Raw genomic sequence first — 23,169 nt, 5'->3', positions numbered from 1 at the left:
CATTGAGTGACTGAGTCACTGACTGAGTCACTGACTGAGTGACCAACTGACTGAGTCATTGATTATAAACTAATGTTGTGCAAATCCGACCCGAAACCGAGACCGACACCGACCCAAAACCGGCCCGAAATAAACCGAACAAATCTGAAACAGTTCAGGAATTCACAGTGTGCAATATTTATTGCAGAGTAACTAGTGCCCAGTACAATGTGGTTTGCGGTCTATCATGGTCTATAACATGTCGGCCCACCAGTAGGCCATGTTGTAAGTAATGTACGGTTTGATTCAGTTACTGAGAGAAGACAATTTCACGTGACGTGGGTAAGTTCAGGCACAAAAAGAGAACACAGTTGCCCAAGCCACATATTCGGGTTTTTTTCGGGTCGGTGCAGTTTCGGGTCAGTTCAGTCAGTTTTCCTTGAATTTTTGTTAGGGAGTTCAGATCAGTTTCCGTTCGCATTGGTATCTATAATGTTTCGGGTCGGTTTGGCATGGTCAACCCGACCCGATTGATGCCCAACATAAGTATGGACTCAGTGAATGAACAGTACATGTACATGTAGATGGCAGTTTGTGACCACTTTGGAGAGCCCAAGTGGGAGGGACACAAACCCCTGTGGCTTCACGTCAGCCTCAGGCGCCGCCGGCAATGCGTTTGCTCCCACTGTCTCCCCCAACTCTCCCTTTGTAACCGTTGAGGGGGTACTCTCGTGCATGGAGTCCATACTACACGTATAACGTAGTAAACTGAAACATTCAGTGTACATGTTGCTCAACTTGACAAGCCAAGTCTTGTTGCAAACTACCCTAGGCGACCAGAAATCCCTCTTTTACTTTTTTGGAAAGACAGGTACCGGTACATGTGTGTGTATTTTTGTGCAATTTCACGCTTGAGTTTATTGATGCAGTGTCCCCAATGGCCATTTCACTGATGCAAAATGAAATTAACCTTTTTAAAACAGAAGCGGCGATCTTGCATCTGTTTGTTATTTCCAGAGAGAATCTAAATGTAGGGGGGAAAAAAGCCCGGAATGCCCCAGGCAGAGATGCAAGTTGTATCTCTAGGGTAAGGGGGGGGGGGTACAAATGTCATTATCCTGCAATTGTCGCTCATTTCTGTCAAATCAACTTTAGTGATGGACTACTTAGGGTCACAGGGACTAAGAAGGGGGGGGGGGGGAGAAACAAGAAAGGTTTAAGTCTGAAAATATGGGAGAGTGTCTGTTTTTTCATAATAGAACCTATTGCTCTGGATGTGTGGTGGTGTAACTTCAGCTTTTCAGGGTTTTTTCTTCAGAATGTTGGGCCAGAGTCCTAGGTTGAGCCTGCATAATTAATTACTAGTTATTGCGCAATGCACTTTGGCAGTGGCTATGTTCACAGTTGCAGGATTACATCTTGGTAATTAAATTGGACAGAATGACCTTGTAAAAGTTCTGTGCCTTTTATTATGTACGGGTAATTTACATACCGGTACATCATAGTAAAATTCCAGTAATGCACAGCCATTGTCATTCGGATTCGAGAGGACATCGCTTTCCTTAACCCCAAAACTTCCTTATTTTGTAAGATTTCTAAAGAACTGTTTTAAAGACCGAGATCTTTAGTTGTACATGTATGCAAGTGCCGTTGTTCAAATCAACTGGATGCAATACATTTATTCAGATGAGGAAAAGTTCACTGGCTGGGTAGTGTCCAAATGTATGTATACATGCATCGTTGACAAAAGTGCATTCGCAAGTCGCTGTCACTTGTTGTAACCAATCCGTTGTTGAATTCTTACCACTACGTGTATACATATGCACTTTGATTAATTATACCGGCAGCGGGGCACCAAAAATGCATCGATTGACCAGAGTACATTTACATGCGTGTCCATACATCTTGTGCCATGCTGGATGGCAACTTGGTACAAGCTTCGAACCATAACCTTTTACTCTGGATATATTTGTAAATGGGTAAACATGTACATGTATGTTACATCGCCATAAATTGCACTACGAGGGTCTGCTTCAGCAGTTATTTTCTTGTAGTTCTACCAAGGGCAAGAAAGGGTCGGGCAGACGTACAGTACAGAAGATGGGCAGAAGAATTTAATTAACATTTCACAAATACCTTAGACAGTTTACCCATTCTATTGGTCAAGAGCCTGTCACGTGGTGGGTTTTAAACCGCCAGTAAAGCACCGCTGCGTTCTGCACTACATCGCGCAGTATGCACCACGCATGTCATTTTCCATAGGGCTCATACCATAGACGTGGCCAGAGGGGTGTTTCACAAAACATGAAGTAAAATTGTTGAACAAAATCGTTGGAACTTTGTGAAATTTTAACTTGTTTTGAACCAAACGGTATTTATGAACGGGAATAAATGTGCTTGGCTCGTAAGTGCGTTTAAAGTCAGATTGGGGCCTGGATGCGTATAATGGCCCGAACTGAAGGCGCAAAGCCGGTTTTAAGCCTACCTGTGTAAAACTGGCCAAGTATATTATTTATTCCCTTCAAATCAAAGTCTGGTATACACACGTTTATGTGCATGTGCTGGCTTAAATTTGCAACACTGGCCTTTGATCAATGCATTTAAAATACCAAAATCTTTCTGTTTATACACACGTTGTAACTGCATTTATTACTCTGGATTGTTAGTTTCATTTGAAATTAGTTACGGGGTAAAGTTTCAATTTCGGTTGTGAGCCATATGTCCAAAAAACACTCCATCACATGCAACAGTTGTTACCGGCATTCATCGCATTTTGGCCCATATGTTGAAATGTTTGAAGTGAATCATCAGCAGATCCCCATCCTCGCAAGTGTGGACACGGCTACAAACCATCAGGTTTAATTATTTTAAGTGGCGCTCATAGGTACCATCAACTTTAAAATTCAAATTTTTGAGGCTCCGGTATAATTGACAAAGTGCAATTAGGAAAAATTTCAATTACTTATAGTTAACTGTTGTCGGCTGCAGAATGCAGGCCCAGAATCCATATCTATTTAGCCAGCATTGGAGGTTTAGTCTGCGTAATTAATAGCTGGATATTGCGGTCGTTAACTTTGAACAATGCACTGCAGCCGCAGCGGCTGTGTTCACTCAATACAGTTACGGGATCGCGTTTTGGCAATTAAATGGGAACCGACTGACCTTGTAAAAGTTCTGTGCCGTGTTTTACATGTGCATGTAATTAGCATATTATAAATGAGTAGTTAAATGCACGGCAGTAGTAATTCAGATCGAACAGAAAACGTTGAGGTATTTTGAACCATAAAACTCCCCAATTTTTGTTAGTATCTGTCTTGAATCCTTGAAAATCCACTACTGTGCTCTAACGCAATGGCACATTTTTTGTTCTTTTTAAAGTAGCATCAGCCGCATGTAAAGTCAAATGAGCCGTGGATTTTCCTGTCTTAATTCTGCCATATCCTCAGAACTACCTCATGGACTTGGTTGTATGAGGGTTAGGATTAAGGGATATTTTGGGTTACATGTACATGTATGTTCATGTACAGGGTGAGTAAAAAAAACAACGAAACCCAAATGTCCGGACAATTGATTTAGTAAAGTTCTGCATGTAGTACTTTCAAAATCTAGGATATGAAAGCCTTATTCATAAGCTCTCTTTTAGTACAAGAATCATTCTAATCACTCATGTACTTTTCAAGTTACGGAATTTTAAACACAACCACCGTTTTAAAGTTCTGTCCACTGATCACAAAAAAGTGTGCGTTCTTTTAGCAAAACGAAAACAATTCACACACATCCCTATTTGATTTGTTTCCTTTTGCTGAAAGAAATACCTTTTTATGAATTGGGCTTTTTATATCCTAGATTTTGAAAGTGCTACATGCTGAACTTCACTAAAACAATAGTCCCGACATTTGGGTTTCGTTTTTTTTTTACTCACCCTGTGTGTCAAGAAATGTTTGTAATCCCTGTCAGGCATTGTCAAAGCATGCAGCAAAACCAAACAAAATGTGTTCTTTGGACAGACCAACAAATTTTTATCAGGTCATGGAAATCGAATGTTTGTATATAAAATTTCTCATTTTTACCATCTGCATGTGCTGTAGATATAATACGAATTGTTTTTGAAGTGAAAGTTTATCTAGGGTCCTTCAAAATTGAGGCCATATTTGTATTTCCCGTGATATTTACATACATGTACATGAACTGTGAAACATTGTAGCTTTTTTGTTTTGTTTGTAAAAGCATGTCACTCCAAAACAGCACACAGAAACTTAAATTGAAAGAAACCTTATTAAATCTAACTCCCTGCATACTCTTTATGCTGGGTGTCTTCCTGAATCCTCAAAACTCCACCACCTTTGCTGGAGTATATTTTCTCACTCATCATCCTACCACTTCCATCTACTGGCTGACATTTGCAATCCATTGGCAAATTATATTGAACTCCCTGCACAATATTTGTGTTCGTGTCATCCTGAATCCTCCAAATTCCACTACTTTTGCTGGAGTATGTTTTCTCACTCCTCATTATATCCCTTCCGTCTACTGGTAGACAATGGCAATCCGTTGGCAAAAAGGCCTGGACACCCCCCCCCCCCAAGGTGAATAGAGGGTGGCACCCAGACAACATCTCACACCAGACTCCATGGAAAGGTGTGAAAACAATTAAAGCCTCAATTGATCAGGTCTGTGTGGCAGTTACCAGACGTAATCCAACATGTAATTGGGTCAGCCATCTTGGGCCTATTGCTCTAATTACCCAGTTGAATTCCCCCATCTGAATGCAACTGGAAACACTTTGTGAGAAGCTCTGCACTGGTAGAAAAGTGTGAAGATGAGACAGTGGGATGATGAAAGTGCATTCTGTAGAACCCGAGTACAAAATAGAAAGGTGTGAACAATTTGACAGCGCGAGCGTATTATAATGCAAACAAATGGGAGGGAAATAGCTGGAAGGCTTTAACTGAAAGCATCCTGAATGTGCCACAAGCCGTTATTGTGCAGTAGAGTAATAATATTTAGTGCATTTTTGTGCAAAACAAAAAATTCAGATCAAAAACCTTAAGTTTCTCTAAAGAAATAGTCACTGAGCCATGCAGAACATTCTGAATAAAACAATGTACTGAAAAAATCAGACATTGATTTTGAGGATTACGATTTCCTATTTAATATCAACAACATACATGTATGTACAGTGTACATTGTGCATTGTATAATGCCAGCTACTTAAAAAAAATTCTAAAATATCAATTTTATTTCATATATGGTGGAAAAGGGGCCATAATGCCCTCAATAAAAGCCCCTCCCCCCCCCCCAAAAAAAAGCCAAATTAATTATATCAACTTTTGGACAAAATTACCCCAAGTGTGTCTTTTCACAGAATTTGTAAAAATGTTATCACATCTACAGAAAAGTCTCTGACTTTAGTTATTAAAAGATCTTTTACCAAGTATTAGTGCTGCAGCCGAACCGCCCGACCGAACTATAATTCGCTGAACATAGCACTCCGAACCAAACCGAACCGAATTGAACTTTCAGCACTGCCTATTGCTCACACAATCTTCGTTGATAATCGTAGTCATGCACAAGACAACAATGCTAAGCCATTTCCAATGCCACGAAGGCCCATCTTGAAATTGTTCCCTATAAAGCCGTGTTGACATTGAACCTTCGGCAGGACCACCAGAGAAAACAATAAAGGACCTTCCCGATCCATCAGATGACTGACAACCTCCCTGGAGCTTGTAATTTATGTACCGCGAAAATGGAGGGTGAAAAAAATAAGTGGAAATGCATTATTTGACTGTACGTGTTCCTGGGAGATTGAAGTGAGTGATGCCTTGTTTGTCGTGAGATATTAGACGCGCCTGCTAAGTGCAGCCCCACTACATGATGATTAGGACGCTAGGGGATGTGGATTGGTGCGTGCACTCCCTGGTGAGACCAATAGAGAATTGTGTGGGGAAGTAGAGTAATTCAGGGATATGTTTGAATAGAATATATTTTGTTTGCTCTGTTTGCGTGTTGATTGAAATCAAATAGAACTTAATTAAGCTAACTGAAAGAATTAATATCATTTATTTTTAGGTTTTACCTCAGCTAACATGTTTAATGCAAAAGTCATTATCAATCTAAATGAACAAATTGATACAAAATTCAATTTTCTGATGCTTATCAGTTTAGTAATTTAACAATTAAATAAACACATTTCATTGGTTCCCTGAACCTGGATCAGCTCAGCCAGCATGACCAAACACAGGCCAACTCAACCAATCCAGCCATGCCTGGCACATCCTATCCCTAATCAGCCCAACCCAGCCCAGCCCAGACCAGCCAAGCTCCACCCAGCCAAGCCCCACCTAGCCCAGCCCAACCCCAACCAACCCAATCCAGCCCAGCCCAGACCAGCCAAGCTCCACCCAGCCAAGCCCCACCTAGCCCAGCCCAACCCCAACCAACCCAATCCAGCCCAGCCCAGACCAGCCAAGCTCCACCCAGCCCAGCTCCACCCAGCGCAGCTCCACCCAGCCAAGCCCCACCTAGCCCAGCCCCACCCAACCCCACCCAACCCAGTCCAGCCAAGTTCTGCCTCTAGAGGTCATCTCAGCCCATTGCAGCTCAGCCCAACCTAGCCCAATCAATTCGGGCGATTCACAGTGCAGAGCGCCACCCATAGTTTTCCACGGAGAGTTCATATTTCCCAGTACATTGTGGGAGATGGTCGACAAATTCGCAGCGCGGGACATTTGAAATTGTTTGTTTTTTCCGGTTAGTAGTTTCGTAAGCGTATGATTCGGAATATGTTTGCCCTTTTCTCTTCTTTGTATCAATATGGTGATTTTTGGTAAGGGCGGCAGAATGCCTTGCCCCAATCTATAACAAATTAGCTCAAGTGTCTACTGACACTCATTCAACTGGCCATATTTTGTCGACCGTAGACTTGAAAAGTTGACTCTCCATGGCAAACTCTTGGTGGCGCACTGCATTGTGAATCACCCGAATTCAATATCATCTTGACCATGCCGGCCAACCGAGCTCCACCCATGACACCCAAGCTCTTTAAGGTCTCCATCCATTCACACTTCCACACAAACAGCCTATCATTTCGTTTCTCTTCACAACCCATTTTGCCCAGCACCATCCACACTTGCATGTCACATTCCTCTTCTGTCTCCCTGCAAAAAATCATTTCAATATAAAAAAAGCCACATCACTCTTGCTTCAAACCCCAATAAATCCTGCTTTCCAAGCGACAGCCTCTTAGTTTATCCCCTTTTTTTTTCATTATACACATAAAATGCAATTTCTTGTGAGCGCTCTTTCCAAGCAAGGCACTAACTGGATCCCTCTTGGGCATAAAGTAAAGAATACATCCCGACCGTAATTGATGGAACCATTCGGCGTATCGTATGGCAGCACGTAAACCCACAGGCAACTTTGGCAGTTTTTTGGCACCAGACTACCGAAGCTGTGAGCAGTGCTGGCCAGCACAGTTTACCCCCTGACCCCCTTGCGGCACCCCCTGTCGTTACCGTCAACACAGATGGTCATCAGGGAAGCAATTTTTTTTCGAGGGGGGGAGGGGGCAGAGGGAGAGTATCCAACGCGAGTGTTTACGCTTTGGGAAACAGTCGCGGCAATTGGTGGATAGAGTTTGAGTTATATTTCCTGCGCGTCTGCCGTTTAGAGGTATCATGCTGCCAACTGTAATACATCCCGTTGTGTTCATTTTGAGCCTGCTGTTTTTTCCTTCCCGTTGAAGAGACACGTATCACAGAAATTTGCCGTTGGCTTTGCTATTATTGCTTTCAAGATGGTGTGACATAGCCACCGTGTGTATATGTGCTGCCTTGCTGGCATGATGCGGTTTCAGGGGACACGCATGGATTCAGACGAGAGTTTTTTTTAATGAAACAGCTGTCAGACATTGCACATAAATGTTGAAATGCTGCGGTAGTGAAGCACACAGGAAATGAGTGTATGTCTTATTGGGAATATAAGCCACATGTGTCAATTCGGTTGAGCTACACAGGTTTTGTTATTGGGAAGAAAAAAGATTGGCATTTACATGTAGCTTTTTGACACTAACGTTACATGTAGACCATTTGCAGCTATCAAAAAAGTAGTTGTCAAAACTATTGTTGAAAAGCTTACTTGGTTTAAAAATAGTAATGACACTGTGAAATTATTCTTTCTGGCATGCTGTCATTTTGAAGAAAACAATAAAAGAAGGCCATTTCCAAAGATGCGTCAAGTGACGCATTTTTGGAAATTTCCATGAGTAGTTGGTTGTAATTCGGCGAATCCATGAATTGGTTGAAATGAAGCGTTGAAGCACGTGCGCGCGCGGTTGCTATTATTTGTCAGTTCAGTGCGTGACATTGCGTAACTGCAATCAGCTGAATGAGAACGTGTCCCGGACGCTGATTTTGGGCGCAATTCAAAACATGCCTCTGCAACTTTTGAATTGAAATCGAGATCCTACAATATTGTTTTCTCGGAATATACAGCATTCACAGAGCTGAAACTTCATCAGGATACTTTTTAAGCACCAGTCTTTAGATTTTGAGCACTTTTGTTGCTTCAATCGAAGAAAAAAAAAGCACAATGACAAATGATCTAAGGATCTTTACATTTGAAACATTTGGTTCCTAGTCATGATAATAATGAAAAACTCAAGTGTGAGAAATGAACATGTAAAAGACTTTGGAGTTTGCAAACCCTTCAAGGCATTTTATGAGGTTTACATTTGTTATATATTTGTTATTTGTTGCAACTAAATATAAGAAATACATCAAAATATCTTTTCTTGTACTTGTACATTTGGAGGGTTTTCAAAATGTCAGTCTGCAGCTACTTCCACAGAAGTTACTATGGGGACTTGGTTTCAATATGGGGCCATGATATTCTGCTTCAGGAGCAACAAATCCTTTCAATAATGTCAGGTCAGAATTGTTTTTTTCATTCAGTTTTGACATAAAAAGCTTGGAAACGATTCTGAAGTCAGTGAAAGCCTACAGAGAGACGAAATCAGGGACTCAAAAACCTTGCTGGTTTGGAATATCTTCTGGAAAACAAATATGCCGTGCTGACGCCAGTTGTGTTGGATTGCTGCAGAGGTCAAGCCTTGGTCTTTGATTGGTCAACACACCAGAATGTAACCCTCGATCATTACAGGGAAGAAAAATAATGTCTGTGCCCTTCCTCCAAGTAGAGATTTATCTTCAAGGTTCGTATGAAGAGGAGAAGAGGATTTTGGATTTAAATTCTTCCCCCGCCTTGCTCTGGCATCCCCCGTTAATGAATCCGTAAGAAATTGAAGAATCTTCGGTAATACATGGCCGTGGTTTTTGTTTTTCGTTCGTGCTGATGGGCAGCGTGTTTGGAATTGGCTCAGTCTGGTAACCCGCCTCGAGGCTAGGGTCACCTTGTATTAGCCAGAAGCAGAGATCTGTCTCTTTCTCCTGTCTTTCTCGTATAACTTCGCTGGCATTTTAATTACTCGGGGTCTCATCCCCTAAAGCTGTTTGTCCCGATCTCACGTCAGACTGACAAGAAGTTACGGCCACAATCGTGCATGTGCATGATCGTCCGAAAGGTCACATATTTCTGAAATCCTTCGTGAGGAACTTGGTACATTAAAAACAAATTCTAAACCCTGCCCGGTCGGTGTTTGTTATCATTTTGTTATGTGAGGTCCTGGGGCCGCTTTCATGGAACTACGTGCTGAGCACAGAAAAATATTGGCTAAGCTAAAAGATACTGTTGGTTACCAGCCAGAATATCATAGGATGCACATTGTGTCTGGTTGGTTCGCTGCTAGTGTTTTCCTAAGCGGATAAATTGCTGAGCAGTATGTGCTCCTTGGAAGATTGGGCTTAGGGGTGCATACATGTACCTATGTTTCCAAATACCTATGTTCCACAAAACCAATGTTCCCCGAAATCCTTGACCTAACCCTAACCCTAATCCTAAGGATTTCGGGGAACATCGGTATTGGGGAACATAGGTATTGGGGAACATCGGGCAGACCCCGGGCTTAGCATGATTTTGTTATGTCATGCTTTCTATGAAAAATGAAAAATAGAGAGAAAAAAATGGCCTTTGAAAAAGGTCCTTCCATGATCGAAACAGTAGGCCCTGTAATTTCTATTTTATTTGAATATATCAGGACAATCCAGTCAGAAGAGCAGTTTGCAGCAGTTTTATTCATTTTCATGTGATTTTCTATACCTGACTTTATTTAGTTTTTCTGAATTTTCAAAGCAAGTTACACAAGAATGTCCCCAGTTTGATTCACCAGAGCATGAACTGAAAGGAATGTCTGCGATTACAAAAGCCGATGTGCCATAATTCAGGTTAAGAGCAGAGGGATTTACAAATTGCTGAATGACCTTTTTGTCTACACTTGCCGCTTGGCACTTAATCTTCAGGAAAAAACATCTGTAGCAACGTGAATTTTAGAACTATAGGCCTATAACATTAACGTAACGTGTTCAGTAAAAACAGTGTACTCGCATTTTACATTTTTCAACTTAATACACATGTACATGTACAATGTACATGTACATTATTGAGCTTTAAGAACTAGTTACAAGTTGTTTAAACATGATTTGACATAAAGAACAAAATAATTCTTACTGTACAGGGTCAAAAAAAAGGAAACCCAAATGTTGGGACTATTGTTTTAGTAAAGTTCTGCTTGTAGCACTTTCCAAATCTAGGATATGAAAGCCCAATCATTAGCTTTCTTTTAGTACAAGAATCATTCAAATCACTCATGTACTTTTCAAGTTACGGAATTTTAAACACAACCACCGTTTTAAAGTTCTGTCCACGGATCACAAAAAAGGTGTGCGTTCTTTCAGCAAAACGAAAACAATTCACACACGTCCCTATGTGATTTGTGTTCGTTTGGCTGAATGAACACTTACCTTTTTGCAATCCGTGGACAGAACTTTGAAACGGTGGTTGTGTTTAAAATTCATTTAAAGACCATCACATACAGGTGAAGAGTTTAGTTCCAAAACGCGATATATCCATTTGAAAAAAGGGGGAAATTTGCAAGATTTTGAAAGTTTAAAGAATGAAAGCAGTATAACAGCTGTATCTAAACGACACTTTTTGCTTTATTTTATCATTGGTTTTTGTTTAAATATGTAACAGCTGTTGAATATGACATCCATTTCGTGAAATGGTTTTAGCAAATTATGCAAAGTATCACTAGATCACAGATGCACAAAACAGATGTTTATCTCTGCAAGAATTTAGAAGCAGAATATTCGCTTCCATATTCATTGCAGCCTTTCCATTTTCATTATGTAATTGCCTTCAGGTGTTTTTTTAATTACATCTATGACCTTTTTTTTTTGCAAAAGGTTGAGTTCCATCAAGTGAAAAACCAGCCACGGGTTTCGCTCGAGCAACGTCACATTGCCAGATTTCATTCAGAGCCCGTATTACTACTTCTAAGAATAAACAAATTAAGGCACTCCGGAGACAAGTAGAGCGGTTGGATAAGGTCACCCGAAGTTAACCCGGCAAATGAAATAAGGAGTTTAAGCGCCCCGATCAGAAGGGTGTCGCTTGGGACAAACACAAAGCAATCTTAGAACCGCTCCAATATCAATCGCGCCTCCGATGACTAGAAACGTGGTTGAAACTTTGAACGATTTTCAGGGTTTTATTTTTTTTCCTTCTTTTCTCTGGGCCGAGGCAGAGGCACGGACGTGTAATCCATACGTTTGGCAACCGAAATCCATTTCTGAAACGCGAGCCCTCTGCAAATTTTCTCGGCAAATGTCAGCTGGGCCCTGCGATGGTTTTATCTTGCTTGCCTAGCAGTGTATTGTGTGTCAGCTTGGGAGACTGTCTTTGTGGAAATTAGGGCTAGGTTGGGAACACGGGCCGTTCATCGGAAGAAAAACTGCCAATATATGCTTCCCTTGTGGAAAATAATAAGGACAGTTTAGAAGTGATGAAAGTAAAAAAGATTGTCATTATAGTTTCTATACATTACAAATATTGTTTAATGTTTCCATTTTTGAGAAATAAATGTATTTCATCTTCCAAAGCCTGTGTTTATTTATTTATTTATTTATTTATTTACTTTTGATGATGCACAATTGATGAAATCAAGGGAAGATTTGGATGAAATTTGCACTCGTGTATTTTGAGGTCACAATTTTCTCTGCATATTCTCCCTTTAAAAGAAAAAGCAATATGTGCCCAATTGAGTTAAAGTGTGGCGCCGAAGGATATTTTTGGACAGAGGATGAAGAGAACCTCCAGAGAATATTACATTTATTATCTGAGGCCTGTTGATGCAGCAGTGTGTCACAATTTCATGTAGCCGAGGATATTTTTGTTGTTGCCTGTTGAAGTAGTAATAATTTTATAGGTAGTACTAAAAAATATATGATTCACTTAGTCAACTCAATTTTTTTGTAGAGTTTTCTTATGGGCGTTGTGCACTTGTAAGTTCCCCCTCATCTGTAAGAAAGGGAGAGTTGGGGGAGAGACATTGGAACACACTGCTGACGATGCCCAATGCTCACGCGAAGATGCTCTTGCTTTGTGCGTATTCAGAATAAAATGAGTCATGTGTACTTCGCGCCACATGCAGAGCTCTCAAAAATGGGGGGAAAAGCGCCCTCTCTTGTCCGCGCACGGAGCCTATAGCCTGTAGGAATTAACAGGAAATCAGTCTTCGCTGAATTGCAAAACTTAGTTTTTGTAAATTAAGGCCAAACAAAATAATAGTTCTGCTTCCAGTTACCCTACCGGTACCTACCCTATTATGACAGCCCATACCCTAATTTTTTGAGGGGGGGGGGAGATGAGGGAAAAAGCCTGAAAATCATCAATTACTACCTTTTACCCTTGACTACACGCAGACACCTCCATATGAACGCACACACAAAATTTGGCCCCCCCCAAAAAAAATTCCCTACCTACCTACCGGTACCCTATTTTCAAATGCCATGTAATCGGAAGCAGAAGTCTTTTGGGGGGGGGGGGGCAAAGCTTTTGTCCATCCCTCACATTTCAAAATTGTTCATGTCATTTTCAAAGCTTGATATTCATCATGTACATGTATTTTTAATGGTGTATTTTTCCTATAAAATTTGGCTCCAAACACTATTATTTACCAGCACATGTGCCTCTTGTCCTGGGACTTGAAACCCACAGATATCCTTGTAAAGTTTCTTGTGTCTTCTCCATTTTTGTTGACAGTTAATCATGGCAGGTGGGATAGGACTGTACTTCAGTGCAACCAATGAACAGGCCTACTCAGGAAGCATCAAAGCATTCATTGTTAAGGTAAGATATTTCCGTCAGAGAGACTTATTATAAAACAACTCCTGATTCATTTGGATATTTGGCAGGTTTCTGTACGTAACGAAGTAGTGTTTGTTCCATGTACATGTACATGTACGTATTCAAATCCTCACACACTGTAACGTTGAGGCATTCTGTCGCAAGAGGCATTCAGTCTCGAGTCACATTGCAAGCTTTTCAAATTAGCTGTGACAAAAGCATTCCTTTGTCACAGTTGTTCATCGCCTGACTTGTGATCAACTTGTGACTTGACTTGTGATCAACTTGTGTCTTGACTTGTGATCGACTTGTTACCTGAATTGTAATCAACTTGTAACTTGACTTGTGATCGACCTGTGACCGGAATTGTGATCACCTTCTAACTTGACTTGTGATCAACTTGTGACCTGACTTGTGATCAACTTGTGACCTGACTTTTGATCAACTTGTGACCTGACTTGTGATCAACTTGTGACCTGACTTGTGATCAACTTGTGACCTGACTTGTGATCAACTTGTGACCTGACTTGTGATCAACTTGTGACCTGACTTGTGATCAACTTGTGACCTGACTTGTGATCAACTTGTGACCTTACTTGTGATCAACTTGTGACCTGACTTGTGATCAACTTGTGACCTGACTTGTGATCAACTTGTGACTGGACTTGTGATCCACTTGTGACTGGACTTGTGATCAACTTGTGACTTGACTTGTGATCAACTTGTGACCTGACTTGTGATCAACTTGTGACCTAACTTGTGACCTGACTTGTGATCAACTTGTCACTTGACTTGTGATCAACTTGTGACCTGACTTGTGATCAACTTGTGACTTGACTTGTGATCATCTTGTGACCTGAGTTGTGATCAACTTGTGACCGGACTTTTGATCAACTTGTGGCCTGACTTGTGATCAACTTGTGACTGACTTGTGATCCAGAGACATGAGAGAAGAGCACTTTTTCATCATAATTTCAACAGCAATTCAGGAAGCTTTGAGAACATGTAGAGATTTGAAAAAAGAAGGACATTTTGGCTCTGTGTGCTATGCTTAGTGTTAAAAAAACATTTATAGAACAAATTTTCGAGAAAACACTGTGTTGATTTTGCCTCCTTTTTAGACAGTATTGTTGTCACAAATGTTTGCGTAACATAATCCTTATTGGAAATGGTGGAAAATGCTTTGCATCTGTAGTGATTCTCCAATAGTTGGATGAGTGATGCAATACATCTAATGCGCAGTAACGTATGCATACACCATGCCGGTGTTCTTGTTGACGTCCGTGAACGTTCTGTTGCTGGTAATTTTTGTAATCACTACCATTGGAATGAGAAGCACTCAACAGATTGAAATGAAGATGCATCTTCTGTATAGGAATGACTCGGCATTGATTTATCCATAGTGTACAATGGGTGTGCTTGTTGTGGACAGGAGTCTACATGGGTCATTATATAAATCCAGGATCCAAAGTGTGACATTTGTCCTGTCCCTGTTGCCTTGATGCCTGTAATTTGCCATTCAAGAATCATTACGAATAACTTCAAACGAGTTTTTATTTGTTGGGTAGGTACAATGTAGTTTGCTATTCATAATCACTCTTGGAGTACGACTGCACTAAGGAGTGCCACAGAAAATACAATCGTAGACATCAAGTGTCATAGGAGAGGCAAAAAGTGGACCCCAATTTATCGAATGTTTCGTGTGCAACTTAAGTTTTCCTGTGTTAAGGTCAGAGTAACATCTAAAAAGTTTAATTTTTGTTTTAAAGAAAAAGGAATCCAAAATTTAGAATCAGGATTATGGCAATATCCATCTAAAACATTAAAAGCATTAAAAGGAGTAAGCAAATGAGCAATTGCTTGTGAAAGTGAACAGAAGATAAGCAGTTTGAAGGAGTTCTTTAGCCCAATGCCAGCCAAGTATGCAAATGATATGCAAATCAGCACTGACAGGTTTCAGGATTACGTAGCAGGACGTACAGATGGTGTCATGGTATACTTTGTCCACACGAGTGCACCGGAATGCGTGGTTGAACGCTACGGATGTAAGCGTCAGGGGGGATTACATTGTGTCAGAAGATTTCATGTTTCGCAAATCGGTTGGATTATTCCCTGGCTCCCCAAAGGTGCAAGAGCAATTATCGATGCTCACGTATTAATACAAGATGGGTATGCAAATTGGGCCAAGCTTGCTCTAGGTGCGAGTTGGGATTACAATGTACATCCAGGCTGTCTGCCGTTGTGAAAGTGGAGCCTGTGACCTCATCATCTGGGAAACAGAAAAAGTACAATGTACCGACAATTTGTATGTCACGTCACTCGTCAAAGTCCGGCTTCTGGCTGCTTGCAACTAAATGACAGAAAAGGGGCAACACCTGTTTGTACCCTGGAGAGGAAGTGGGCTAATATATGCGTAAAATATGCATCGTTTGTACGAATACATTTACTGAATGGTAGTTGTGAATTAAGCAGCTGCATCTGTCATCAGATTTGGTTGTCATTGTCACATGAACTACAGTCTTTCATCTTTCATTTGAACAAATATCAGTGGGATTCCCGTGACAGTTTTGGTTCTGATGACGTCTGATAAAAATTTGCATTCACACTGCGCTTCTCATCTCAGCTGTGTTTACACATTTTAAACCCGTTCTTGAGAATGTTGTTGTTAATATGCCACAAGTAACAATTTTCAATAATTGCTTAGCTCATTTGTAAAGTATTCTACTGGTATCTGTGTAATGTTCAGTTTATGTTTGATGTTCACAGCTCATGACATGTGGGTTTCACCAACATTAATTATTGCCGCTATTTCAAACACAGAACTTTAAATGCAGGATTTCAAATTCTAAAGCTCTCAGAGAGCTCCGAACGTTTCAGAATGTGATTCCATATCATATTGTAGTGTTTGCATAACGTTGGTGTTCAGCTGTGGCAAGTTTCATTTAAGTGCAAGTGCACAATAAGCTCTGGCCGACTGGCAAGAAAGTAGGCATGAAACGATTGTGCGTACAAGCCAAGGCCGTGCCGCCATCCCACGTGAAAAACACGCGCTGAAAATTGACCAAAATAAGCCCCCCTATTAAATTTTCCTATAAAAGTAGCGCGCTATATATCACATGACTAGAACATTACTGCACAGTATCTTGCCTCCATTTACAAAATTTTCATAAACAACTTTAGGAATTGTTACAAACAATTTTTGTTAAGTATTTCATTTCTTTTGCTTGCCTTTTTTCTTTAAACTAAAACTTAGTAGTTATATTTTAGGGGAAACTAAGGGGGCTTGTTTTGGTCAATTTTCCAGGGACAGACATACTGATAGGCAAAATAGACGCGCGTCGATCTAGACAAAACCTGTTTTCCGATAACTTTCATCAAGAGTGCATTAACTGACGATGGCATGGCGTTTGGGCAATTTTTGGTCAAATATTTTTGATCAATTTTTTTTCGGGAAAGACAGACAGACAGACAGACCGACCGACCACCAAGTGACATGTACATGTAGAAGCTCCTGCCAGAGCTAAAAAATATGTGCTTTGCAATTGGCAACAGTGAATATCATCCCCTCCCCCCAAAAAAAATTACAACGGCTATTCTCGAAATATAAGGAAGAAAAAAGAGAAACAAGTGGCTTCTCTGGCAAGTACATACATTGTAGGCAGGAGCCAAAAATCAATACATCACCCTCGGAATACCTATAAACATCGCTTTCCACTCTAATTTCCCTGGCAACTACCAATGCCGAGCATTGAACATGAACACAATAGAATACTTGACCTTCAATCATAGCTAGAGACCCTTTGATTTTTTTTTTTTAATTTATCTTTACAGACCCCTTAATTGTCGTTATTAATCATTTCCTTGAAAGTCTACTCATTCATCAAGTCAAGGGAGTTCTGGCCCGGTATCCGCCGGCATTGTACAGTGAGAACAATGACGCCATCCATCACGCAGACAAACAAATGATGAAGGCTATGGCCGACCAGCCATTCAGAATGCAGGAGTGCGCCGCTGCCACTGCCGCTGCTGCTGCTACAGCTTCTCTGTAATTACGCATATTGCTCATTTCTCAATTAATTATGAGTGGGCTGGGTTTTTTTTTTTTTGCTGGGGGACTTTGGGTTCGGTCGTTGTGGGTGGTTTAGTCTTGGCATTTGAATGTGGCAGGGGGGATAATTAACCATTTTAATCACATTTGGTACGTTTTTGGTATTTTTGGTCACATTTGGCATTTGTAGATAACAGTCATTGTTAGCGCTTCATGTAGCTAGTCACTCTGTGTTTTGACAAAATACTACGTGTACCTAAACAGCAATTGAAAGAATCCGATATTTGATCATTTCTACTCTGATTGTGTACATGTACATGTATGTAACATAAATGTTGAACTTTAGTGTATTGTGTCAGTGGCATAGTGACTGGAGAGTTGGGAGTTCAACCCGTAACCCTAACCGTAATCCCCTATCCAAGATCCCCAATCCCCTATCCCTAATCCCCTATCCCCAACCCCATCCCCTATCCCTAATCCCCTATCCCCCAACCCCATCACCTATCCCTAATCCCCTATCTCCCACCTCCCATCCTCTATTCCCTATCGTTAATCCCCTATCCCCATTCCCTAATCCCCTATCCCTAATCCCCTATCTCCCATCTTCTATCCTTTATCCCCCATCTCCCATCCCCTACCCCCATACCCCATCTCTAAAATGCCCTAATCCCCCATCCCCTATCCCTAATCTGTCTCCCATTTCCCTCCCCTATCCCCACCCACTATACCTAATCCCCTATCCCCCAACCCCAATCCCCTATCCATAATCGATTATCTCCCATCCCCTATCCATAATCGATTATCTCCTATCCCCTATCCCCAATCCCCTAAAATCTATCCACTATCCCCGATCTCCCATCCCGTATCCCCATCCCCAATCACCCACCCCATCCCCTAAATCCCATCCACTAACCACTATCCCCTATCCCCATCCCCTATCCTCATCCCATGCCCCACATCCCATCATCACCTATCCCCCACCCCCATCCCCATATCCCACGCCCTATCCCCCATCCCCTATCCCATATCCCCCATCCCCTATCTCCCATCCCCTATCACCATCCACAATCACCCACCCCATCCCCTATATCCCATCCCCTAACCACTATCCCCATCCCCTATTACCCACCCCATGCCCCACATCGTATCATCACCAATCCCCCACCCCATCCCTATCCAATGCCCTATCCACTATTCCCCATCCCCCATCTCCTATCCCCTGTCCCCCATCCCTTAGCCCCCATCCCTTATCCCCCATCCCCTATTACCCACCACTATCCACTATTCCCTATCTCCTATCCCCTATCCCCCATCCCTTAGCCCCCATCCCTTATCCCCCATCCCCTATTACCCACCACTATCCACTATTCCCTATCTCCTATCCCCAATCCTACAGCCCCCATCCCCCTGACAGGGATATTTTCCTGCTGCATGCATGAACTTGTGTTATTTTTTTTGCGTGGGAATAGAAATTGAAAGTGTAAAATGAGCCATGCAAAGCATGATAAGCAGTGGCATCATCCATTGAATATTGGACCATGTGAGCCAGGCCATACGGTGTGCATCACAAGTAAACCCAAACAAATAGCACTAATTGATTAACGAATGTCAAGTTATTAATGATGGGTCCGCCGTTCAGAACCTTCTTTTAATTACACTATTATTGATGCAACAGGAATTTTATTTTGGCGTGGGACTTTTGTGGCCGTTCGTTCCCCAGTGGGAGTCTCTCCACAAGTGAGCAGGGAACCGTGCCGTGTAATCTATGCGCATTATGGCATTGATACCATGCGTTTACCATTGTCGACGGCACACACAAAGACCACCCCCCTTGGGAAATCAATTTTAGGGGATCGTCAGGGGCGTAAGCCGTGACCTGTAATAATATGGAGTGAGTTATGGGAGCCGCTTAATTGCTTTGACAACTTGCGGGCGGAGTTGCGATATTGAAGAATAATCAGTCCAACCTTCAGGAGGAGATGGTCTCCCCTTGGAGGCGGGGGAGATGCATTCCCAAGATGCTGTCAGCATGAACGGAATTAGTGGCCCCATCTTGTAATCTCTCCGTTTCAAATTGTTCCCATAGCTTCTAACTTTTTTTTTTCGGTGTGAGAGGATGTCCCTGGTTAAAGCAATGTTGAGTGGGGACTTTATATAATTTTACAAGGACAGTTATCAGCCAAGAAGTCTAGATATAGGACTGTCATCAGTCTTCGTCAATATTGTCACTGTTTGTCACATTTCTATTGCCATGGTCATAGTTAGGCAGTGACAGTGATTGGCAGAGAGGATAGGACTGTCATTGGTCATTGTCTTTATTTTCGTTGTCAACTTATTATTGTTATTCTCATGGTCTTAGTTAGACAATGACAGTGATCGGAAAAGAGGATACATGTAGGACTGTCATCAGTCATCGCCATTATTTTCACTGTTTGTTACCTTTCTATTGCCATGGTCGTAATAAGACAATGACAGTGATCCATAGAGAGCATCAAACTCTCATCGGTATTCGTCATTATTGCCATTTGTTGTCATCTCTTTTATAAGCCATAACATATTTTCAATGTCTAAGTTGTCACTTATCACTGCTGTTCTTATTTGCATCTTCAGTAGGGGAGAGGGGGTGACTTAATTTTTGTCGCCAAAAATTGTCGGATAAAAATCAACTGAGTGTGTCCATTTTTAATCGGACAGACATATAGTGAACGGCCAGCGTTATCTTTCATACTATTGTCACCATCATTGCTTTATCGCTACTTCCAATCATTCCAATATTCAGTGCCAAGGAGAAAAAAAAAACACTTGTATGTGTTCCTGGAAAGGTAACTTGTGGCTGTGTTCTTGCCAGCGAGAAAATGAAGATCTCGAGCCCCCTTAAACGAACATTCCACACAGTCCAAAGGTCTTGAGACATTGTGTCTGCCCGCGTGACATGCAGGGTGTGATCTGCACATTAATTTACAATATTGCAATGACAGAAGAGACCAATTCAATCTGTGCATATTCATCTTAGTCTTCTCTAAACAACACAGAAAAAAAAAACATTTCAACACAATCGTGATTAATCAAAGAAACGAATCCCTCCCCCCCCCAAAAAAAAAATATAGATGCATTATTGAAGTGGAGTTCGAACATCAAATTGAAAGACATGTCACCAATTTGATTGACAAATAAACCACAAGCGTCGTACTGCGTTGACGTCAAGTAGTTCATTTCTCCGTTTTGGATCAGCTGCCATTCAGCTGGCTAGACTCTACTGAGAAACTGTAATAATATTGTGGCACTTTCAGTGACATCAAGTGTACGCCGCCGTCGAGCTGAAGCTTTAATCAAAGAAGATGCCTCACTGGAGACGTGGTACTTGAGAAACGGTTATTTGAATAATTGAAGGTTGGTTCTTTTTTTAGGCCCTTGTCTTTCGGTGTTTTTGTTTCTCTCGCTATCTGTTTTCCTCTGCTAACGTCGTCGGTGAGCTGCTGCTTCTTCCCACTTCAAGCCAGCGTAAATTTCTCCCCTCCATCACAGGTGTTCTGTGGTTTACTTAACGCTGACGTGTTTGTCTTCGAGCAGAGAAATTTGTCCCTTGTTCCTCTGGGTTTCTCCGTAACGACAGGAAAATTGCTGGGAGGTTGTCGCAGTGGCCAACAAAGGGGAGGGAGGAAGGGGGGAATACTAATTGGAGTTTAATGTAATTTTGGCGCTTTCTTTTTTTTTTTCCTCATTTCTTCGATCAGAGGCGATGAAATGCTGTATTCAGGGTAAATTCCAGGAGTCCGTTTTTTAAAAAAAGGACAATCTGGGACATGTCATCACTTAGCCACGATTGGAGGGTCACGTCAGGTGAAATATTGACTCTTTTTGGTCACGTCTTCATCGCTTCGGGTTTCCCAAATCAAGCGTGCTAAATTTGTTGGTCCTTTTTTTACCCTTTGGTGCACAGACTATTTGTGTTGGATGCACAGATTATGACGTTTCTAGGGCGGTTGCTAGACCTGTGCACCAAAGGTTTAAATATGTATAAAATGTAACCTTGTTGGATATCCAGTCAAGGTACATGTACATAACATAACCAATACCTGCAAACAGATGGGGACTTGTTGGCCGTATATTAGACTAGATCATTGGGATTTTACTACAGAAAATTGTTTTCACCAAAAACAGGAGAGCAGTCAGTGAAACAGAAAGCAGTGAACACATTCATGAGGTGCTATTCATGCACTTTTTTGTCTGTCCTCGAGCTAAATCTATGAACCTAAATTTCACTCAGAAATTGCTGTAACACTTCACATAATCCTCTCCGCAGCCTCGCTAATAACTTTTCCCCTTCACCGATTTTTTTTTCTCCTTTCGTCTGCTGATGATCACTACCTTCTGCATCTCTCAAAGGTCTCACATCTCTCCCCCCCCCAGCCCCCCCCCCCCCCCCTTCATGATCACAATCTAAACCTTCTAACTTGTCTGCGACCTTTTCCTCCAAACTCACTAGATTCTAATCAATCCTCATTTGCTTCATCTCCGCCATTTGATCATTTTGTCACTACGGCTGTTTAAGCGAGGCCGGTTGCACTGAGCTGGGGTTTCTACATGTACTGTCATCAGACCGGTGTCTCTAGGATTTACGTAGTCGGGTTGTGCTGTCGGTTTCAATCAAGCAACGCGAACTGTTAGCGATGATGCATCTCTAGAATAGAAGGAACCGACTGTGTGAATGTATGGTGGGAGCCAGACTAATTTCTACGCTCTCCCCTGTCTGGTGTCGGCGGCAGTGTTCGGGATTTATTTACTTTATACAGGGTCTTTCTTTTTTAATCAATTGGTGTCGTATGTAGGCCTCTCTGGACAAAATGCCAAAGAACGGGAGATACAATCGAAGTGGGTCAACTTTCAAGAGTTCAGTACCGTTGGGAGAACACATTCAATGTACTTGTTACATTCTTCTCGTCTCACATGACACTCAGATTGGATTCACTGGCACATTTCCTGCGACTTAATTTCCAATTTATGGTTTCATTTGACCAGGAAAATCCTCTTAAAAGGATCATTTGTCATTCATCATTGCCGTTGGAATTGACCCATGCCTAGGGAATTAAATAGCACTGTGAGCATCCAGATATTTCTCCGAAAGATTTGGGTTTTGGGTTCCGTGATGAAGAATCAATCTAGGGTATCTGCCAGGGTTCAATTTCATCTTGCTGCTAAGCGCAAAAATTTGCTAAGCACAGAAACCATTTCCTGAAGAAATAAATACAGGTTACCAGCCAAAGTATCATGCAGTATTGCCTGTGACTGGTACTCAGTTATTCATGAGCAGATAAATTTGCTAAACAACATTTTTCTGTTAAGCATCTCCCTGAACTTGGATGCTGCAGGCAGGATATAGATTGCCCATCATTCTTTGTGATGAGCTTAGCACGTTAGTTGCATTAAGTCCATCTTTCCTGCGTCTGTCACTCAGTAATTTGACCCAGACAACGATTTCCTCCCCTACGAAAAAGTCAGAAGATAAACATCACAAACGAAGACATTGCAAACAGGTTGGAAGACTTGGCTGGTTAATTGAGATCACCTAACGTGGCAGCTGGGGGGGGGGGATGAAGGAGAACCCAAGACTACACATCGGTGCTCTTGCATCGCTGCGGATCTATATTATCGAACAATCCGGCTCAAAGCTATCCGTCACGGTTTCCTTAATAGTATACGCTTTTTGCCGCCGTTTCGCTTGTCAGCCGGTGCTGTTGCTGGAGTTTCATGAAAGCATTCTGCGACCCCGCTTCGCCCCGGCTAGGCTACGGCTGATTGAGTACAAGAGGATGTCTCCAGAATTGGTTATTGAAAAC

General features: G+C 41.7%; 1 protein-coding gene across 1 annotated transcript in view; it reads left to right on the top strand.

Moving 5' to 3' along the window:
* Positions 1–23,169, top strand: part of LOC119726695 (sarcospan-like) — a 72,745-nt gene that overhangs the window by 37,337 nt on the left and 12,239 nt on the right. The window contains exon 3 of the mRNA XM_038198494.1: positions 13,201–13,287. Within this exon, the coding sequence (XP_038054422.1) occupies positions 13,201–13,287 (87 nt within the window). The remainder of the gene's footprint in view (positions 1–13,200; positions 13,288–23,169) is intronic.

This window comes from Patiria miniata, unplaced genomic scaffold (genome assembly GCF_015706575.1).
Source record: "Patiria miniata isolate m_02_andy unplaced genomic scaffold, ASM1570657v1 HiC_scaffold_2, whole genome shotgun sequence".
NCBI classification, from domain to species: domain Eukaryota; kingdom Metazoa; phylum Echinodermata; class Asteroidea; order Valvatida; family Asterinidae; genus Patiria; species Patiria miniata.
The sequence above is the reverse complement of the archived record's forward strand: the minus strand, read 5'-3'. Positions and strand labels throughout refer to the sequence as shown.